Source organism: Drosophila simulans, chromosome 3R (assembly GCF_016746395.2).
Source record: "Drosophila simulans strain w501 chromosome 3R, Prin_Dsim_3.1, whole genome shotgun sequence".
Lineage (NCBI taxonomy): Eukaryota > Metazoa > Arthropoda > Insecta > Diptera > Drosophilidae > Drosophila > Drosophila simulans.
This window is the reverse complement of record NC_052523.2, coordinates 4,448,447-4,469,833: the sequence shown is the minus strand read 5'-3', so window position 1 is coordinate 4,469,833 and position 21,387 is coordinate 4,448,447. Positions and strand designations below refer to the sequence as shown.

At 42.6% G+C, this 21,387-nt stretch overlaps 4 protein-coding genes across 9 annotated transcripts; 3 read left to right on the top strand and 1 right to left on the bottom strand.

Annotated features, from left to right (window-relative positions):
* Nucleotides 1–126: 126 nt before the first annotated feature.
* On the top strand, nt 127–13,878 carry LOC6727152 (elongation of very long chain fatty acids protein). 2 transcript variants are annotated; one of them, XM_016175822.3, is made up of 6 exons: nt 127–539; nt 10,746–10,883; nt 11,582–11,689; nt 11,749–11,829; nt 12,533–12,994; nt 13,087–13,878. In XM_016175822.3, exons 1-6 carry the CDS (start codon nt 537–539, stop codon nt 13,282–13,284), a joined length of 990 nt encoding a protein of 329 aa, XP_016033636.1. In that variant the 5' UTR covers nt 127–536; the 3' UTR covers nt 13,285–13,878. The 2 variants fall into 2 exon arrangements, with proteins under 2 accessions (XP_016033636.1, XP_016033637.1); XM_016175823.3 differs by lacking the exon at nt 127–539 and adding an exon at nt 2,444–2,485.
* Nucleotides 13,879–15,305: 1,427 nt separating this feature from the next.
* On the top strand, nt 15,306–16,109 carry LOC27209079. The gene is made up of 2 exons (XM_016184590.3): nt 15,306–15,398; nt 15,450–16,109. Exons 1-2 carry the CDS (start codon nt 15,396–15,398, stop codon nt 15,921–15,923), a joined length of 477 nt encoding a protein of 158 aa, XP_016033635.1. The 5' UTR covers nt 15,306–15,395; the 3' UTR covers nt 15,924–16,109.
* Nucleotides 15,920–16,712, bottom strand: LOC6727151 (antennal-specific protein OS-C). 3 transcript variants are annotated; one of them, XM_016176286.3, is made up of 3 exons: nt 16,601–16,712; nt 16,371–16,548; nt 15,920–16,304 (listed from the first exon to the last, which is right to left on the bottom strand). In XM_016176286.3, exons 1-3 carry the CDS (start codon nt 16,688–16,690, stop codon nt 16,177–16,179), a joined length of 396 nt encoding a protein of 131 aa, XP_016033634.3. In that variant the 5' UTR covers nt 16,691–16,712; the 3' UTR covers nt 15,920–16,176. The 3 variants fall into 3 exon arrangements, with proteins under 3 accessions (XP_016033634.3, XP_002102544.3, XP_016033633.3); XM_002102508.4 differs by having other exon boundaries at nt 15,920–16,316; nt 16,601–16,711; XM_016176285.3 differs by having other exon boundaries at nt 15,920–16,548.
* A 525-nt stretch (nt 16,713–17,237) lies between these two features.
* Nucleotides 17,238–21,175, top strand: LOC6727150. Of its 3 annotated transcripts, XM_016175824.3 has the most exons (8): nt 17,238–17,323; nt 17,577–17,644; nt 17,700–17,724; nt 17,981–18,094; nt 18,584–18,762; nt 19,198–20,474; nt 20,551–20,556; nt 20,714–21,175. In XM_016175824.3, the coding sequence occupies exons 2-8, from the start codon at nt 17,597–17,599 to the stop codon at nt 20,958–20,960; spliced, it is 1,896 nt and encodes a 631-aa protein (XP_016033632.1). In that variant the 5' UTR covers nt 17,238–17,323; nt 17,577–17,596; the 3' UTR covers nt 20,961–21,175. The 3 variants fall into 3 exon arrangements, with proteins under 3 accessions (XP_016033632.1, XP_002102543.1, XP_039151868.1); XM_002102507.4 differs by lacking the exons at nt 17,238–17,323; nt 20,551–20,556 and having other exon boundaries at nt 17,582–17,644; XM_039295934.2 differs by lacking the exons at nt 17,238–17,323; nt 17,577–17,644; nt 17,700–17,724 and adding an exon at nt 17,907–17,925.
* The last annotated feature ends 212 nt before the right edge of the window (nt 21,176–21,387 follow it).

The following is a 21,387-nucleotide window of genomic DNA, read 5'->3' as shown; positions in this document are numbered from 1 at the left end:
CCATCGCCATCGCCACCGCCATCGCCACGCTCGCCGAAAATGAGCGGTCGGCGGCGCCGACGATCTGCGTCGACGTCTGCGCCAAGTCCGCTCCTACGACTGCGAGGCGGTATAAAAGTAAAGCGGCAGCGTGAAATCAAACTTATTTCAGTGTTTTTGATTTGAATGTAAAAAGCGCACGCTCGCCCAGTCGCTGTCCAGTCGTTGTCCAGTAAAGTCCAGCGGAGCAGCAGCAGCGGCAGATCGGTCGCAACAGCAGCAACAGCAGCATCAGCAGCAATTCGCCCAACAGTGATGTAGAAACCATAAAACCGTATAACGATGGTCAAACAGTGTGTGCGTGTGTAAAACAATAACTAAAAACATAAAAGCAAAAAAAACGAAACGAAACGAAACGAAAAGAACAAGGATAGTGCGCTAAAAAGTGATAAATCGTATGCCAAAGTCGAGAGAATCTCTGTAAATTAGTCAAGTTTCCTTATAACAAACGGAAGATAAACGCGCATCTAGTACCTGTTAAAGCGAATTTTAGCACAATGGTAAGTAGCGGGGCTTCCCGACCGAACACCCAGTGTGACTCAACGGAAAATTGATGCCACTGGCAAGCTCCTTTATTAAAATGGCTCTGCAACCAGTAATTTCGATGCCGACCCCCAACATGCAAGCCTGAATAAATAACTACACATGATCGTACGTTGACTTGGGCTTTCCGTTAAATCCCACAACCCACAAATGACCCTTTGCACACGACTCGTGTGCTGCTATTAATAATAAAAAACAAAATAAAGCTCCTATCATGAATATCCGCAATGCAGCCGTTAAAATTAATTGAGCAAATTATTAATCGAGAAAACCGCTCGAGCAGCAGCCATTCCTGGTTCTTATTCGCTTTCTTTGGAAATGGAAAAAAACCGCACGCCAGCAACTGGTTTTCGTTTTCAAGTACACATTCGCTAGCAAGGTTTTCCAATGTCTTTTCCCCAATGCATTTTTGCCGACTCCGCGCAGACCTTTCCACGCTTTTCGCCCGCTTTTCCCCCGCTTTCTGCCCCAAAACATGAGCGTTTTGCTCGGTTCTGTTTTGCTAGAGCCATTCGCTTTCGGGCTACGCGAAAAGTGCATACAGAAACTGCAAGTGTTGCACTTATTTCGAAGCTGTTGCTGTGTTACGTCCGCAGTTGCAGCAGCAGCACTTACAGCAGCAACATCGCTGGCTGGCGGTCAAGTGAAGTGAAGGCTGGCTTTTGGCTTTGACCAGCTCACCAGCTCACCAGCTCACTAGCCCACCAGCTCACTGGCCCGACAACATTTCACACGGAAATGCAGTGCAGCGCTGACCTTGAATCTCTGCCGGGGATATGGGATAACACTGGCGATCGGAGCGCAGGTGAAATGATAGCCACTCAGGGCCAGGCCGACTCATTTGTGCCGTCCACCTTACTTATGCTTTCGGCCCATCATTGCAGATGCTGCTGGGTGTAGAAATCCAGTGATTTTCATATTCATTCAGCAGCTCTGCAAATTCGAGAGAAAAAACCCCAGTGGGTTAACCAATCGCCGCCGCCGCTGCCGCTGGCTAATGATCACTGGCATTGCACCATTTCACAAAAAAAAAGAAAAAAAAAATAAGCAGGCAACCCAGAAATCGAAACTTATTCAAATCTTCGAGTTGTTTTCTTCTCCTTTTGGCCTCTTACACAATAATTATTACACCTCGATTTTATTTTCGACTGGGACTTTTGCCGCATTTTTGTGTTGCCTCTTCTGACACTGAAAAGTGCAAAGGCGCTGGCGGCGAATTTTACTAGGCCAGTTGGCTATGGGCTATGGGCTATTGGGTCTTGGTTGTTTGAGGCTGCTTGTTGGCCAGAGCCACTGCCACCCAGCTGCCAAACTGTGCAGCGCCCCCGACAAGTGATCATAATAAAAAAAATGTGCCTTAATCAGCCGATTTGCTTGCATTCCCTGTGGGCCAGTTAGCCACATTGGAGAGCCAGTCTCAGCCGCATTGACGTCGCTTTATTGTTGACTGCCGCTCGGCACTCAGCTGTTTTTTGGTAAGAGAAATACGTAGAGAGCATATTGTAAACACAAAACCATAGGCAGAGTGCCCTCTTAGTACTTAGTGTGTGTGTGTGAGATAACGCTTGCCGCATGTGACTCAAATCGCAGTGCATTCGCTGCTCCATTTCGATTTGTTTGGCTCCACACGGCGTATGCGCGATTTTCTCAGTAGCTTGCTGGTTTTCGTTCACTTCAATTGCGAATCTGCCATTTGGGCAAAGGTTTATTGTTCAGCATAAAAAAGTGCGTGTCTCTCAGTAAGTTTTTTCTACTGGCTGTGCATATCCGAGCAAATTAACACTTAAAAAGTGATAACGCAAGCAAAGAGAGGAATTCGCTGTAGATAAACGTAAAGAGACCATTAAACGGAGAGTACCTCAAAATGATTACATTAATGGACTCTTATCGGCCCGTGATTGAAGTAAGTGTCATTTGAAATTCAATTATTGCTCGTTGCAGATTAGACAGAGAAGTTATGCCAGTAAAGGTGTTAAAAGCACTAAAAATAACAGCTTTTAAATTATTATTCAAACACGCTGGCTTGCATATTTTACAGCTTTTTGAGTGTCTTTTTTTGCAATTTTTCCAAACTCTTCGTTACCGAAAAAAACAATTAATTTATACATATTTGTCGCTTTCAACTGGGTCGGTTGGATGAATTTATTTGTATAAATTAAATTATTTAGTGGGTCATGCTGTCATACCGAATTCTTGGTTAAACTTATTTACATCAGTGCGAATTCAAAGTGGATTTTAAGTATTTAAAAAATGTATAATAATATTTTCTAAAAAATTTATTTGTCGTACAACAATAAATTAAATAAATAAATTCCATTTTAAAGCGACGAACGCATTTGCATTAATATATTTTCGACACATTTAATCCGAACACAAAATAATTAACTAATCAACATTGCGGGGCTAAAGCAAAATTTAAATTAGTGGACAGAAAAAAACCTGATAAATACGCGAATGTAAAGTGATTGAGGAGCTAAAAGTCATTGCTTGTTTAATTGTGTGGCTAGTGATTTACGGGCTTGGGGGCAGAGAACTTTAGGCTGGGAAATGGCAGCAGGGACGAAAACCAAAGTTCGTCATTCCCAATTCGAATTGCATATTAAATACCTGAATCCAGATGGTAGGGAACCGTTTTTAATGCAAACGTCTAACATTAACGCCACACGAAAAAATCAACATTGGCGGCCTGACAAACGCAATGTAGAATGAATCAGCTAAAATATATTCCCCGAATTGAGGCTTTCAAATGGTATTTGGGGAACTCACTTACACTTACGCACATTTAGCCAACCTGTTGAGTATTTGCAGCTGTGCACTTGACTACTGACTGAGTTTTTAGTTGCTGCAAAAACTGCTTAGCACTGAAAGAAAATGGTAATCATAAAATCATATCAACAAAAAAATGCTCAAAGGTTTCGAAGTTTGAAACTTCTTCATGTTACCAGATTTCTGACTGACCTAAAAAGTTAGTGAATAATATGGAAAATTACAACTAATATACATAAGTTTATTTTCAAAATCAAATTATGCTCAAATAAAATGCATATTAGTTAATTAAAATTGGTATATAATCAGTTAATTTAACTTTTGACCTTATTTGTCTTCATTCATTGTAATATTTTAAATATTAAACAAATTGTATTATAATCAAAATGTATACATACATACAGAGTTCTTGTTTTTTTTTCTGTGTGAATTTCAACAACTTGCAACTTGAAACGCTGCTGCGTTCAGTGAGCGGAGTAAACCGCCCCCGAGAGCAACAACACCGCTTCCTTGGGGCAGCACAGCCGTGGCAGCAGTAGCAGCAGCAAAACAACAACATACACTCGGAAAAAATGTCTTGCACTAATTACTGGCGATTTGGGGCCAACGACAGCAAGAACAACATCCAACTCGATTGCCAAATTAACGCGATTTAGCTGCTTTTAAAAGTTGCCGGAGTCAAGACTTCTCTGGCGAAACACACACAAATGCGGATGCATATAGGCCCCGCATACATCGTGTTGTTGTTGTGTGGCAAGTGCATATGCTGCACATGTTGCTGGCGCGTTTTTTTCCGAACTCGGTTAGGAAATCGCCTGCGATTTCAATCGCGTGCAAGTCGCGCGCTACCTGGTATTCGCTTGAAAGTTTAAAAACGCGCGCTGCATTTTCAACTTGACCCACAAGAGCCGGGAATCGATCAGCGGGCTGTAATCGGTGTTTTATTGTCTTATTATTAATACTTTTTTTTGTATTTTCTGGTGTTTTTCTTGGCGGCTTTCCATTTACCGAAGATTTGTTTACGCATTCAACCAATCGCGGCGTGTTGCATCATCGCTTGTCATATTAGACAAGATGCTGCCGGAGTAAAAGTCGCGGTCTGAACCTGAATGTTAACTCCGAAAGCCAGTTGCAGATACAGATTCGTATACACAAGCCCCCCCCCCCTCCGCACGCCACTGTGTTTCTTTTGATCCCCCCTGTTGGCTGCGCTCAACTTGACCTATAAATTGATTTTTATGTTGCGCAGGTTCGTGCGACTGTGTTTGATTTTTCTTTGGCCCCGCCAAACAAAGCAATTTTTTCTTTAATGATCGAAAATCATTAAGTGCGACACGAGTTTGGGTCTCAGCTCCAATCGGCTTCGATCGATCGCCGATCTCCAGATGCTCCACTCATATGGGTTGAAACCAGTTTGGCCCTTTAAATTTATCTCTCATTGCTTTTTCTTTTCCGCTGCTGCGGCAGCTCTTGCTGGGAAAGTAAAAGTGTTGAGCTGGACAATTATGCGGCTCTACAAACGGGAAACCATAATTTTTTCTTACTGTGCAAATTGCTTAGTGCCGCCCTGGCAGATGAGACTTATATAAAAGTCGTTAAAATAAATCAAATCAAAGAAAGAGGTTTAGAAATGCAAATGCCGCAAATGCTGAATCTCTCTCGCCAGGCCAATTGCAAATATCTCAGAAAGTAACAAAATAAATTCGAAGACCAGAAAGCCAAAATCCCAGTCAGTAAACCCCGCTCGGCCGGTTGGCCTTGTAAAGAAATACATACGTACTAAAATGTTAAAGATTTGAACTGATGTCTGTTACTACATCGCAGCCTCAACACCTATATCATCTTCTTCTCTCCGCCGGTCCAGTCGCTCGACGCTCTTTGTTGTCTTCCCAATTATGCATTTGAAACTCAAACCCGTCAGATACTTTTTTCGGACGGCCTGGGACGGAACTTACAGTCCGCGAGCGGGTAGAGCAGGGGGGGATTCGGGATTTCGGACGCTTGGGTTAATTAATTGCCAACATGTTGAAAAGTGTTAATAACATTTTTGTTGGCCGATTGGGGCTGCTGCTCTATCGCTGATAATTTAATTGCTTTGTCGACTCTGCCACTCGGCACCAAGCAAATGCAAATGCTAGCAAATATATTTCTGTCCGCCGCCCATTTGATTTATATTATCTTTTGGGTCAAATTGTGCAAAGCCGAACAAATTTGAATGACCACAAATGCAGTCAACTCGTGGAATTTTTATTTTGCAAGCATGGGGGCTCGGGATGAATGCCTTCGACTTCTTCCCCCCGCTCGAATGAATAATAAACTGTAAAAAAGAGCTAAAGACGCTGGCATTGAAATCGGAATAGTGGTATTAATTAGTTAAATCAACAAAAGCCAAGCGGGAATGTGAACCATAAAACCCTGGGGATTTTCGGCCTAGAAACAGCACTGAGAAAAGCAAAACCCAAAAAGTCAGTTACCTGACTTGAATAAATGAATAAGTTGTTATTTAGTATATTTAATAATATAATTAAATGAGCTTTGATCTCAAATTGAATAAATTGTATTGAGGGTTTTTTCTTGAATATCCAGATCCAGTCTTTTGGTATGCTAAATTCTTAATTGCCTTGATTGAGATATTCAAATACTGGATCACAGCATGATTGACGGCCAGCTAGTCCGGCCACTTGCCCAACACAATGAGCCGTCTCACCGCCAATCGCTTATTACACAGTCACTGGCAACACATTAGGGCGACAATTTGTCGCAGCCAAGTGCGACTAAAAACAATTATTGTCCGGCAAAATGTTCCCAGTCCGGCGGCTTAGTCACTCCCCGGTGGGTGAGGGCCAGATGGGGAGTTGCTGCCGTCGATGGCGACATCGAACAATGATGATGGATATGAATGGTGAATGGCCAACTCATCGCCGGACAGCCGCAGTCTCCGCCACAGCTGATGCCCCAAATCAGGGGCACTGTACATTTCAGCTCATTTGTCCGGGGCTTTCTGGACCCCGTCCGACTTTATGGCGCATAATGAAGCGTTAAAATGTAACGCACAACGGCAGCGCCCCGGCCACAAACAACAATTACAAATGCCGCTTTACACTTGCCGCTGCTGGCGTCGCTGACGGAAGCATTTTTGTGGGTTTTCAGGGAAAGCATTTGGTGGCGAGCGCGTGTGAACCAAAGAAAGCGAAAAAGGGTCAGCATTTGGCCAAGCGTTGGGATGCTGCTGCTGCTATTGCTGCTGCTGTCTTGCGGCCGTGGCTTACGCAAACTGACCAAAGCTAGCCGGCTTTATGTAATGGCAAATACAATACATTTTCAGCTGCCATATTTGCTGGGCCAAAGTCCAAACAGCTGCCGGCAGACTGGCGAGAAGAGACAGCTTGGCAAAAAGTTAAAATTCTGGACAAGACATCATCATCATCGTGAATCGGCAGAATTCGATTAGGGGATTACACAAGCTGCGAAGTCTGCCCAGCGGTATGAATCATTATTTGCCAAATATTGGCCAACCTTTTGCAGATCCGAAACAAACAAAAAACCCCCATAAGCAGTCGAACTTTAGAATTTATGCGTATATATATAATATATATACCTATGGCTAATTTGTTGATTCTTACAGATACCGGTTCGCATTTGTTTTGTCCTTATTCTTATATTTTATTTAATTTGCTTGGCAAAAACAAAGTTCAACAAACCGCGCATTTCGCGTCAAAATTATAATTTAAGACTTGCCCCGAGCTTACAGATGGCCAGTTAATTTTGTTTACGTCCCAGCTTCAATTCCCCGACCACCCAGATGGACATTAATTTTATTGCAATCGCAGACTCAAATAAATCGCATTCAACGATGTTGTCGTGCTTGAGTATTCAAAACAGCGCTAGGAACTTAGCTAATGTGGTATATGTGAGTCGCCTCATTAATGCAACTGTGGTGCGCACTACTTGAAACACCATCAGCGGCGATGACTGTCGAACTTTAGCGCCCACGCCCGCGCACTTGCTGCTGCGGCGAGTTTGTGTCTTAAGTCTTTTGTTTGCGCTTTGATAAAATCACGAAAACAAGCAACGGCTCGCCAGCTTAGACATGACAAATAATGGCTTCGCATGATAGATCGAATTATGCCAGATCATGGGATAAACTGATCGGCGGCCGCACAAAGCCACGCAATTATGAATGAAATTCCATTGGTTCCGGAATGGATCTGAACTTCCTTTTGGCCACTTATCGAACGCCGGTTGCAAAGGCCGCATACATCGGTTCTAACTGGGGCAAATCTAAGTCCCCCCACCCCCAAATAATACAAAGACATGCAGTCGGAAATGCAGCGACATAAACTCACGGAATTTTCGGATATAGCCGAACTAGGCAAATGCCGGCGCAGACCGACAATCAAGTTTAATTGCGCTTAGTGGTCGGCTATAGCTCCGACTTTGACTCCGCCAGCAAGTGCACTATAATACGTGTTAAGTATATACTATTTTCTTCTTAATGGATCTCACCCAGATAGTGTGTGAAAACGGGTTTTATGACGCTCATCGCTAGTAATTTTCCTTAATCAAATGGCATAAAATATGTGAAATTAAAACAGCTGCTGCTGACCTACGTCAGTTGGCCAGGAAGAGCTCAATGCAAATAGCTTAATAAGTACTGTCGGTGTCTGGCATAATAGTGGCTTTAATTGGTCAAATTTACACTTGATTTACACTCACCCACACCAGGTGTGATGTCAACATTCCAAAAAGCTGCGAAATACTTCGAAAAAGTTTCCCCACCGGAAGAGGCCAAACTCTTGCAAGGTCGTATATTACCCTATAAATCAGAAAAACATTCTATTATATCATTGATAAGTGATAGATGAGATATAAAATATGGAAATTCAGATGGGTAAACATCACAACTGTGCTATTTAATAGTTCAAGCTCAACAATTTCCCAAGTGGTCATCAAACTTATTTAATAATTTATGGGAGTTTCGGGGAACATTAATTATGGGGCTTATATGATGTAATTTGTTGCGAGTTATCACCACTTATGTTTTCGTAATTTTCCCTATCCCGTTAGAGTATTCAAAGACTGCTCTTTGTACTTTCAAGTTTCCCCCTAGTGCCTAAAAATTCAATTAACTAGCACGCACCTAAAAAAGTGAAAATCTTGGCCAGAGTCTCTGTCGGAAAGTGAATCTTAATTAGATGCAATCAACGGCGACATTGTTGGGATGCGATGCTGTCTCTTCCGGACTTTGTGACCTGGTTAATAGAGCCCAGCCCAGGTACGACCCCGATCTGAATCATCATGACGGCCACATGCCCACCATCATCGACAAAGTCCGTCCTAAGACGCTTCACTGGCTGCCGCCGAGAGTATTCCCAAATTACGTCAGATGTGTAAAAGAAAAATTTGCCAGTCATGTGCCGACAGATGGAGTCCAATCGCCGAAGTGGCTGAAATTTCAATAAATCTTGCAACACGGCTACCATGCGTCAGATAGATGAAATTGTTCGTCTTGGACGACGCGGTTCTGCCCGAAACCAGCAATTACAGATGGCTGGCCACACCCACACCCAGTCGGTCAGTAAGTTCACCTGGCGGCGTAATGGCAGACTCGTCTTATTAATGAACAAACGACATGACGAGGCTTTCAACGCTCGATCGGCGAACTGCTCGAACTTCCTCCGCTCCTCCGCCGATGATGATTACTGGCGTACTTAGCTGGCCAGGCGACAAATGAGCATTGTTTTTCCCAATCCATCCACCAATTCAGATGTTCATGTAATGTTGGTGCAGCAAGTGCTCGGGAGGCTTGCCAGCACAGAATGATTGATGAGCTCTTGGTGGCCAGTGGTGAAGTTGAGACATCTGGTCACTTAGATTCGTGTTTACGTGTTATGCAAAAAAAAAAATAAATAAACGCTTTGGACAAACTGGGTAAGAATCGGACTACTTTGGCCAGTCAACTTTTCCGCGACTCCGACTAAGTCGAGAGGCAAGGCTTTTGGCCAAAACTAGAGACCAAATTACATACAATTCAGTCCACATAACTCGAACATTAAAAGCCCCCTCAATCGAAAATACACACACAAGGCAATTTGTTAATTTATATAATTATGAAATAATAAGCCAATGAACTTTATTGGCTATTGTTATATTCAAGGAAATTGATTTCAGTATTAAATTGGTTAAAACTATGAAAAGTATATTTTGCTTTGCAAAAATTAGCTGGTTGTGCGATTTGTTATTATAGAAATATAGGAGGTATTCTACACTCCATTTCCGCTCGATTTAAAAAGGTATTCTTTACGGATATGGCATTTGGAACAAGGCTGTATAATTGCATTTGTTTTTGTCAAATTAAAACAATAAATGGTTAAATGCCAGTTCTTTCTAGTTTCGCACTGCTTGAAATATTTCCTTAATTACGGACTAAACCAAGTCAGGAAAGAGCCAATGCGGAGGCTAGATTTTCCATTATAATTGCAAATCATTAAGAGTTTTCTTAACTCAATAATTGAGATACATATGCTGGTATCGATTTAATTGACAGCTTTCAAATCGTGGACTTCCCTTGACATTCCGCTATCCAGTATCCAGACAAACACATACGGCCCTGGTTCGTTCAAATCAATTAAGTTAACCCTAACCCCTCTGTGGAAGCGGTTGCAACCCCCGCTGCAATTAAGAGTAGCGCTGTTTTCTTTAATTGCCGCCAGTCAGGTATTTAACTATTTAAGCGGCGATTAACACTGGCGGAACTGGTTTAGCTTTTCCTGGCATCCCCTGTAGACTTCCCCAACATCTATGGCAGTCAGTCAGTCGGTCAGGCCGTCGACTCATTTCTAGATTGTTTTGTTTGGCTATTTATCACATGGACAAGAGGCCATTGCGGATTGCAACATCGCCGCCAGCCGGCTGCACCAGTTTTTCTACAAGATTTTTCTTTTTATTTCGATGTATATACTTTTGAGCCTGGCATCGCCGAGTGCTAATCGACAATGGGAAATTACCGCGCACAAATATGATACCAAATCACGGCTTGTCGGCTAATGGTGAGCTTTTTGCGGAAACTCGCGCCAAATGGTTTTTCGGCCAACTAGAATGGTTAACGGTTTCCTTTGTTTTTGGCCATTACAGCATGTGTGATTGATTCCCTGAGAGGGAACGTTTAATTAAAACCGTAACCCAAAGCCAAACGCCCAATACTCATAATCAGTCATTTGTCTGCCATTGTGAACCTAGCTTGTAAATTGCCTCATTTTGCCAGAAACGGCAGTTTTGCAATAGCAATTCAAATTTATTGATTTGACACTTGATCTCACTAAGTGGCCTGGGTGATTAGCCACTCCCAGTTAGCACACATGACTTATCTGCCATCTTTTTGGTCTTTACACTTGCAGGATTACCTCACAATGTTCTACGACGGCTGGCGGGATCTGATGGACAACAAATCGGATCCGCGAACACGAGACTACCCGCTCATGAGCTCGCCGTTCCCCACGATAGCCATCAGTCTGACATACGCGTACATCGTGAAGGTAAGTGGTCCGGGTTTGGGGAAGCACCAATCCATAATTATTGGAGTGGGGGCCAGGCGCAGCTGAATGGAATCGAACAAAAAATGGACTAAACAGAACAGAACAGAACAGAACAACATCATTCCGATGGGGGTAATTTACGCTGATTTCGGAGACCAGAACTGGCAGATTCTCATCTGCTGATTATGCGGATCCTTTTGCAAACTAGTTTCGCTTTATTGCATTGCAAAATGACTGTGAAACCCGAGCTAGGGGTTCAGGGCCATCCAATTTCTGCTATGCTCGTCTCGAATAGCTAGTGTCGAAAGGTGACCCAAGCACAGGCGGCGGTAGATTATGCAAAATTTAAAAAATCAATTCGAAAAACGATTTCTATTTAGGTTTCCCGCTTTGCATTGGTTCACATTCATAATTTTACAAAAGCATTTAACTTACTTTCACATGTCTGCTAAATTCGATAGGCGAACGCGCCGGGACGGCGGTTGGCCAAACAAAAGACTTCGGCAACGAACTTGTCACAAAACCAACAGACAAAGTCGGTCGCGACGATTGATTTGATTTGATAATTGCTGCAACAGGCTTCGGCCTCTGTTTGACTATGTAAATGACACGCAAAGACAACGAAGACAAGACGTGAGATTTAAGATTGGAGGTGAAGAGGACGCCTTACACTGGAACTAATCAACGTCTTATTGCAGGTACTCGGACCCAAGCTCATGGAAAACAGAAAGCCTTTCGAGCTCCGCAAAGTCTTGATCGTTTACAATGCAGCGCAGGTTATCTTCAGTGCCTGGCTTTTTTACGAGGTAATATAACACATATATTTTAGTTAATTTCCACTTACTCCCTTCTTTTGCATTTATAGTCCTGCATAGGTGGATGGCTCAACGGCTATAACTTGCGATGCGAGCCCGTTAATTATTCCTACTCGCCCAAAGCGATTCGTGTAAGTATTTGTGGAAGCTCCTATATACCGCGCTTAGCCAATATGTATACTCAAACATCGGGCTATAAATTCTGATTTTAGCTTATGGTTGGCAAATAGCAAAGTTCTTTTGTTGACTGGGCCAGATTTTATGTAAGCAACCAGTTTTCGGCCACGAAGAGACAAGATATTAGAAAAACGGCAATGGCGACAGGTTCTCTTATGCTAATCACGAAGAAATGGATGCTGAAAGCCGGCCGGCTGTGTGGCCAGTGGATTCTGCGGCTTGAGGAATCTCACGTGTGTCGCCTGGCTGGCTAAAGTGGGTAAATGACCCAAAGAAAGTGGCGGTCTTAGAAAGTTGCCAGGCGAAAGATTTTTGCAAATCACCCATTTTCATGTTATTGATAAGCTTGGGATTTGTCCAACCGTTAGTTCCAGGCCAAACGGAATCGATCTGCCCAAGCTGTGATTATTTTTAGCATAACAATAAATGCTTGAAATATGGCATAGGAATGAGCACAGATATTAGTTTTGACTAAAATTTGAATTTCTATAAAAATTCTAAGAAATAATCGTAAGCTATACTTACTTTTGTAATTTGAGGAAATTATAGCTAGAGAACATTTGGCAAGTACTTCTGAGGCCAACTGTTTATTTTGTTAAAAGCCTTATACTAATGGTAAATAGAAATAACTAATAAAATGTCCTTTAAATTTTTCAGACCGCTGAGGGCTGCTGGTGGTACTACTTCTCCAAGTTCACCGAGTTCTTCGACACGTTCTTCTTTGTGATGCGTAAGCGTTACGATCAAGTGTCCACGTTGCACGTGATCCACCACGGCATTATGCCCGTCTCCGTCTGGTGGGGCGTCAAGTTCACCCCCGGTGGCCACTCGACCTTCTTCGGCTTCCTGAACACCTTCGTGCACATCTTCATGTACGCCTACTACATGCTGGCCGCCATGGGACCCAAGGTGCAGAAGTACCTGTGGTGGAAGAAGTACCTGACGGTGATGCAGATGATCCAGTTCGTCCTGGTTATGGTGCACTCCTTCCAGCTGTTCTTCAAGAACGACTGCAACTACCCCATCGGCTTCGCCTACTTCATCGGAGCCCATGCGGTTATGTTCTACTTCCTGTTCTCAAACTTCTACAAGCGTGCCTATGTGAAGCGCGATGGAAAGGTAAGAATGCTAGCTATGTTATACTAGTATGTATAATCATTTTTAAAAAGCTTATGAAAGCATATATTTAACCAAATGTTCTTTTTCTCCAGGACAAAGCGGCGGTGAAGGCGAACGGACATGCCAACGGACACGTGAAGGCGCTCAAGGATGGCGATGTGGCGCCAACCAGCAACGGCCAGGCCAACGGCTTCCACAACACCTTCTCCAAGTTCACCACGGATATGTGCAATCCGGCCCTGAACTCCTCGACGAGACAGCGCGTGCTCGTGAACGCCGGCAACAAGTGAGCGCCGCCAGCCAACCAGCCAGCCAGCCAAACATGAAACACACATAAGCATAAATTAATTACGCTACCAATTAAAATACCGTACATTTAAATTAAACGTAAGCATAGGGAGTCCAAGCCTACATCTAAGCCAAATCGAATTCGCACCAAGATCAATTGAAGACAAGGAATCAAAAACATTATTTCATGGACAATCCATGGTGATCGCACGTAAGGATCACAAATCGCTGGCATACCGCTGTCCATCGATCATTTCTCAGCTACAAATATATCCACATTTTGCCCCCAACACTCTCCGCATCCCGTCATCCATGTTCATGTACATAGATCGTTTATAGCTGCTGCTAATTTAGTGGTACGGCCTTCATCTACTTTAATACTTAAGTACACCCTTTCGGGGACGAGGTCGGGATGGTCAATAGAGTCCAGGATCCGTTCCCAAGTGTATTTCCGCTTTCCGTATCTATCGCTCTACAATTTTGTATTTTTCTTTATGCAAGCGACGCTTTTTAATACGTGTATTTTATTTCTATGGATTGTTTTGAACAAAAGAAATGTGTTTTTATTTTATAAATAAATTCGAGATTAAAACGTAGCGACTTATCTTTTATTTTTTATTCCTAAGTTAATAATTTTTAGATAAAATTATATTTTTATTAGGGGGTGTCACAAAATAAAGATAAAGATGTTGATAAAGGCTGAGGGACTTATCTGAAACCCTTTGATTATCATGTAAATGTAGTAACACATTTTCGTTAAGTTTGGTGGCGCCACCTTGAGATCGTCGGCAGAACTATTGTGAGCCCAGTTTTTTACATACATCCCGATGTACATACAAAATAGAGAAGAATACTTTTAGGGTTCACATCTGAATAAAATGTCAAAACGATCAGCAACGTGTAAAAAGTTCTACGTTCTACCGATCTTAAAAATATTTCTACTTTTTGAAAAGTTTAATGTTTTAATAAGAGGACGGGACGGGAAATTTAATGAGATCCATATATTTGACTTTGCAATGACAATAGTAGCTATGCTGGTAGTCCTGGAGTTCTGCGATGCATTATATTATGTTCCGCGGACAAATAGGAAAATCAGATACCCGTAACTTGGCTAGTGGGATAAAGTTCAATATTTTCTTGGGGTTAGAGAGGACGTGGTATCCTAGAACAAGCTGACGGCGCATCAACATCTCTCAATCTTTCCCACTTGTCCCAATCTTTCTGACTTGTATAGTTCTTTTATAGCTTATCTCCCATGATACGGACGGTAGGACAGGACGATCAACTGAGCTAGGTTCTAGCTGATCGTATGTTTCGAGTATTAAACTAGGTTTTTGTAATTTATCTATTAAAAGTATTTTTGCTGTATGCCGCGCTCAAACGAATTTCAAAGAATATTTAATATTCACCTGTGAAGGCTTGGCCCACGAAAATGTACAGATACATAAGATTTAAAAAGATTCAACAAAAAGTTTAATATCAAAAGGTATTTGACCTTGCATCGAACTGATGTGAAGTTGCCACGCCTCCAAAAGAAGTCAGAAAAACAAAGTTGACTTATTACAGGAATAGTAGGCATGTCAGGTCATTATGGTTAATGAGAAGCTGCATGGGCATATGTACCCTTCTGAGGGTTCCTCGCAGAATGCGAACCAGCAGAACCGTGTACACTGACTTTATGCAAATTATTTACCAATACTTTGTTGGCAATAAGCAGACAGGAACAAGGATAGGACGCCATGCATAATTATTTCATTACGACCTAATGAACAGCTTCCGATCGATTCTCATTACCTAGGGCGTGATTTGTGGTAAAATAAATTGCCAATATTAGCCTCAAGAACACGATCACCGAATACTGAGAAGTGCCTGCTTCCAAAGTTACCACATTCTAACCGAGATGTATTTTTATGCAGGCACTAAGCCTGTGGATGGGCAAACTACTTTAAAAACAACATAACTATATTATTAAGACCTTTTAGGTGTCGTATACAAAGAGCACTAACTAAATTAGTTATGAACCACGAAGCGGAAAATCGAAAGTTTGCAAAGCGGAAAGGATTTCGAGATCAGAAAAAAATATCAAAAGCAATTCGATCGGCAAGCGGATAATATGGTAATGTACTGCCTAAAATCGTTGCCCCAGGTTAATGCATTCTTTTTTTAGCGTCACTTTATCGTGCTAGTGTCCTGCATCCTGGTAGTTATATTGCCCTGCGTGGCTCACAGGACAGCTATCAGGAGTCGTTATAGAAGCCTTGTGAAACCAAAGACGAATGTCATACGGCCTAGAACCAATCAAACAACACAACTTATATTGGGAGACTATACGGAAAACTTTTATAAGCACTGCACGGATATTTTCAAAGAGAAGAACTTGGTTGCCAAAGTGATCCATGGCATGGTTAGTGGAATTTTGGACAGGCTCAATGAAGTGTGCCTAGACAAGCCCATTCACCCACTTATCCACAAAGTTTTCACGGAAAGCCTTCTGTGTGGCGAAAGCATGTCGAATGCAATCGATAGCGTAATTGACATTTTATTTGGAAATTTCGAAAGAAATTGTAGGGAGAGGCCTGGATTCAATAGCTATTATATTTTAACCAGTTCGGAAAATGAAATAGTTGAATCAAAAGGTTAAACAACAATCTGAGAGCTTATATATTGAAGTAACCAAAATAAAATAATTAAGGGTAGTACAAATACCTCTTATAAGACAATATGTTTACCATGTCTTAATATAATGTAAATAAACGAATATACTTTCAAGAAACTCAAGAAACCAAAATACATCCAAATATTATTCACTTGTTTAAGATGCACTATGCATGTACAAAAGTCAAACCAGTTCCGGTCCAGTTCCTTCCATGGTGGTCACTTGAAATTTGGCTGGTCTATTCGTTCTTCTCGACGCCAAACAATTCGGAGGCAGGGGTCAAGTTTTTCAGAAATTGCAGAGATCTTGCGAAGCGATCGCCCGCTTCATCCACGCTGGGAAGAATGGCCTCCAAGAGAATGGGGACTACTTGCTCGCCTACGGATTGAAAAAGCTCAGCGATCTTGATTATGGTGGCCGGATCTGGCAAACCTGGAATGACCGCTCGAGCCGATGGCGTGTTGTCCGTATTCACCTCGCGTCGCCTGCGCCTGCTTTCCTCGGAATCCTCGACTGTTTCCTCGGAGGAGGAGTCATCGTCGTCTCCATCGCCATCGCCCTCCTGTTTGATCACCACCTCCGTCTCCTCGCCGGCAACCGTGATCACATCCTGATGGCGGATTGAGTTATGCATGTTCGAACTGATTATACTCGTCAATCACCTGTGGCCTGGCCTGCGTTTGGGTCACCATCTGAAGCATCACCAGCAGGAATCCGGAGAGTAGCAGCTGTCGTCCCATGTGAAAACCCATTTTGTCAACTTGGTTGGGGCTTACGCACCCGCCTGCCATATATATAGCTCCCAGTTAATAGGCTAATGACACTTGCATGTCTCTTAATCGGACAAAGATAATATGCAGGGTAATGCAGAAATTGGTCAATTTTGGTGTGGCCCAGCTAAGCCAATTTGAGTTCTATTCGGCAACCTTGTGGAGTCGGCAGACTCTGACTCTCCAAACACCCGGCAACTCAGCATATTTTGGCCTGGAATGCGCCGACGAGTGCAGTTTGCTCTGCGCTGGTGGCTGGCCACAAAACCAGGTCCACCAACTTCGCTTTTGGTCAAGCGAGAGAGCTCAGGTAAGCTGCCACGCAGACAGGTAGTTTTTTGGGCCCGGCTCAATCTCAATCGCCGCGAGCCATAAATCGTACTTACGCACACGGAACGCGTTTCTTCCACAGGTATAATTAAATCAAACTCGAGGAGCGGTTCGGATTGGGGCTGCGCCTCTGGGGGCGATGCACTGCCAGAGCGAACTGCAACTTTAGTTGCGAATCAGAGCTCTTATCGGGCAGGTCACAGTGCAAAATACAAGCCAGTGCCAAATATCGCATTTATTGTTAATAGTTTTATTAATAGTCTTTCAATAAAACTAAGAGTGTGTGTGCGTATAATATTTTTAGTGTGTGTTAATATTAAACTATTTACAATGTTTTATGTTTATTGACCATTCAATACCAATATATAATTGTGAGCTGTAACTATAAATGAATTCGTATAAAATTACAATGTTTCTTTAAGAGTTTACATCATCAGAAATACATATCTTCAATACAATATTTAATTAAAAATTGGTTTTGGGCTAGCCTGTTTGAAGCATAGTAATTTTCATTAATATAAATTAAACTCTCCACCAGCTCAGCAAAACACCACTGCCATGAACCTATTTTCGCGCTTAATACGTTTAGGAGGTGGCGCCACCAAAGTAAGTACATTAAATTCAAGTATCTCAGCATTTTTAGTGATTAATAATATTGCAGAGCTCCGTTACGCTTCCAGCCCCTGGTATGTTTTATTCTAAGCTAACAGTTCAAATTTCCCGCCAATCACTTTTGTAGCATTGGGCTTCTGTAAGACAGCGAAAAAACGCACTGAAAATTACCGAGGTATTTTAAAAAAAAAAAAAACAGTATGGGAAGATTAATTCCTAGTAAGCCCGTATTCAATCTCATAAAATCATTTACATACCACACAAGCGAGGCATTTGTAAGGAATTCTTCACAGCGTTCATTTCGCTAATTATTGCTGCGGTCTATTTTAGGCGTGTGCGATAGTACAATCAACGCAGCTGCTGAAAACCAACCCGATTCTACGGAGGTCTACAAAACTATAGCCGAAGATACTTTTGTGGGAGCCAGTTCGAACCCCGAGAAAGGTAATTAAACAAAGAAAATGTGTCTACATCTGGGGAAAAATGTATGGCTGACGTAACAATGCGTCGAATTTTCACTGGAAGCACTCATGAAAATGTATCTAAGTATCTATATTTAAAAGTGTATATCTGCATTTTTTGTGAGTGTCTGGGGTCGTGGTGGGCGTGTGCTTATCAGTACGGGAGATAAGAAGAGAACACGGAAAGCGATATCGATTTTAGACCATGCCACAGGTCCATTTTCCAATGAAGCGCAAACTCCAAGCGTGGCTCGCATGCTGTGACGTCAGCAAGTTATTCCAGAGAAAATCCCATACGGAAAACATCCCTTCTCCTGTGAATCATGAGGAATGTGGCTTTCGACTTCGACTTAACCTTACAAAGCCAGCTCAGTTCCCCAGAGAAAGGCTGTTGGCTTGAGACTAACGTGCTTACGCTTAATTGAAACTGATTAGAGCGAATTGAATCATTGTTGAATCATTTACTTTTCAGTCGACATGGTCCAGGATGAGAAGGCGGCCCACGCCGATGGCGCCGACGAACAGATGTTGGGCTCCAACGGAGTGGAGGATAAGCTGGCCGAGCGTCGGGATGAGGTGAAGTTCATCAAGGGCGATCACCAGAACGGAGATGCCAAGATCGACATCGGAACCGTCAACGGAGGCAAGCCTGTGAGTGTTGAACATACATATTTGAAAATTAATTGGAAAATATGAAAGAAAAATAATAATACTTATGTAGACGTCATTGGTTACATAGTTATTTCAAAAGCTGAGCAACTTAAATAATTTAAAGAAAATTACTAGTTATGTACATATGTATGTGTGCATGTGCTTATGCTATAATTCAAGTTACACTTAGTTGAATTTCGTTTTCCGGTTAATGACCTTGGCTTGTCATTCAATAAATATGTATTAATATGTGGGTATACATGTGCACATACAAATGTATTAATGTATATATATAACATACATATGTATTCGCGATTATTGAAATATGTATTTCATATTACTAATGTGTAATTAGTCTCTACTTTCTGCTTTTACCCTGACGCCTTTTATTATTTTATAAAAAATACTGTTACTAATTATTTATTTTCATTTCAGGCCTTCACTGGTATGAGCAAGGAGGAGCTCATGAAGTACGCCAACGACCCTTTCTGGGTGCGTCTCCGCTGGATCTTCTTCGTGTGCTTCTGGGCCGTTTGGGTGGGCATGCTGGTGGGCGCCATTCTGATCATCATCGGAGCCCCCAAGTGCGCTGCTCCGCAGCCACTTCCATGGTACAAGCGTGGACCACATGCCAAGTTCGCCAGCGTTGAGACCTGCAGTCCAGAGGATGTTGCGAACGCCAAGAAACTGGTTTCCGCTGGCGCCATTTATGAGCTGCCAGCTGCTCTGACCTATGACGTGAAGAAGCCTGAGGTGGAGGAGAAGATCAAGCATTTGGTGGCTCTGTACCAGGGCAGCGATATCAGGGTTATACTTGACCTGACGCCCAACTACGTGGCAAAGAACTCGCAGCTAATGCAGGATGCCATTGCAAACCCGGAGATGAGATCGGCCTTTGTCTGGAGGAGCGGAGCTAAAGTGCTTCCCAACAACTGGCTCAAGGTGGGCGGCAATCGCAGCGCCTGGGAAAAGGTGGGAGACAACTATGTGCTCTCCCAGTTCGAAGACGGTTATTACGACCTCAGGATGAACAGTACCATCGTTAGGAACGAGTTCGGAGGAGTCTTAAAGCATCTGGTGGAGCTGGGCGTTCGAGGCTTCCGCCTGAAGAATACCAAGTTCTTTGCGCTATTCGATAGCCTCGAAGATGAGCTGCCCTCGTCATCGCCGAAGGACTTTAGCCTGGGACCCAATGAATATGGCTTCTACTCCCACAATAAAACCACTTTCCTATTCGGCCTGGGCGATGTGCTCTATGACTACCTGAGCATCGTCAAGAATTCCTCCGACGAGGCTTTCTTCTCGGTTGCCGAGGATGTCATGTACCCACAGACTTATCAGTTGAGCAGAGTACCTGGAGCATACGGAATCGATCTGCCCATGTACGGAAACTTTGTAAAGGTGCTCAGCAAATCTAAGCCAGACACGCCGCTACGGAAGGAACTGGAAAACACACTCGCCCTATCGGGCAATGACAGCTGGCTGCAGTGGAACTTCGCGGACATCTATGTCGACACCCCACAGGATCCATCTGCTCTGGCCTTGTTCCTATCCCTACTGCCCGGTGTTCCCGTGGTGGCTGTGGATGCTGTAGCTTATAAGAAAGTCGACCAGAACACCTACCAGCATATCACCAATCTGCGCAAGACTGCATCCTACATGCACGGAAATCTCATTTTCTACCAGGCCGATCCACTGGTTGCCTTCTCCAGGTAATTCAAGTTATTTAATGTCTCGATCGTATTTGTTACTAACTTTTGTATAATTCATTATGCTTGCAACATGAAGGCAGAGGTAAAAACTTAAACCAAGTGTCCCTGTATATTATACAGTAGTATTTTAATTTTCGATATTTCTGATTTTATATTTCATTTAATCTTACTTTAACTTATGCTAAATTGCACTTCTCTTTCTATTTTATCTAATTTTATGTATATGTTCATTTCCACAGGATCAAGTCTGGAAACCCTGGCTACTTTGTCATCTTCAATCCTACCGAATTGCCGCAAGCGAGCAACTTTACTATCCCAGACAATCTGCCGGACAAGATGACCGTGTCCTATTTCAGCGATGATTACAACGTCAACGCGGATAGCTCCGGACAGGTTGCTCATGCTGGACGCGTGAATCTCAAGGAATTCAAGGTGGCCCCGCACTCCAGTATTATCCTGACCTATGTGCCAGTGAATGCTGACTAATGTGGTAGTACCTGTAACTATACACCAAAATAAACAATATTGCATAAAGGTATATATACAGAAATTGTATAAAAAAAGTAACTCGCTTTGTTAACCGTTGAGATTTAAAGCCGCCAAACAAAATTAAAAAATTATTCGCAGAGAACTTTTTAGAATTGCTTGCTTGTTCAATGCGCTTGCTAAGAAATAAATACAATATTTGCTTGCATTTAAAATAAACTTGTGTTTTACTGGATATAAGTTTGGAATAAATTCAATGGGCTTAAAATTAAAAGAAATATTTAAGTATAACTTATAAAGAAGTCTTAGATATTGGTCTGGCAACATCCAGTTTCTGGCAACTCCAGTTTTCGCCAGAATGGCAACTCTATTTAACGTGTAATCCATATTCAAATTCAAAGGTCTTGTGTGCGATGTGGACTTGAGT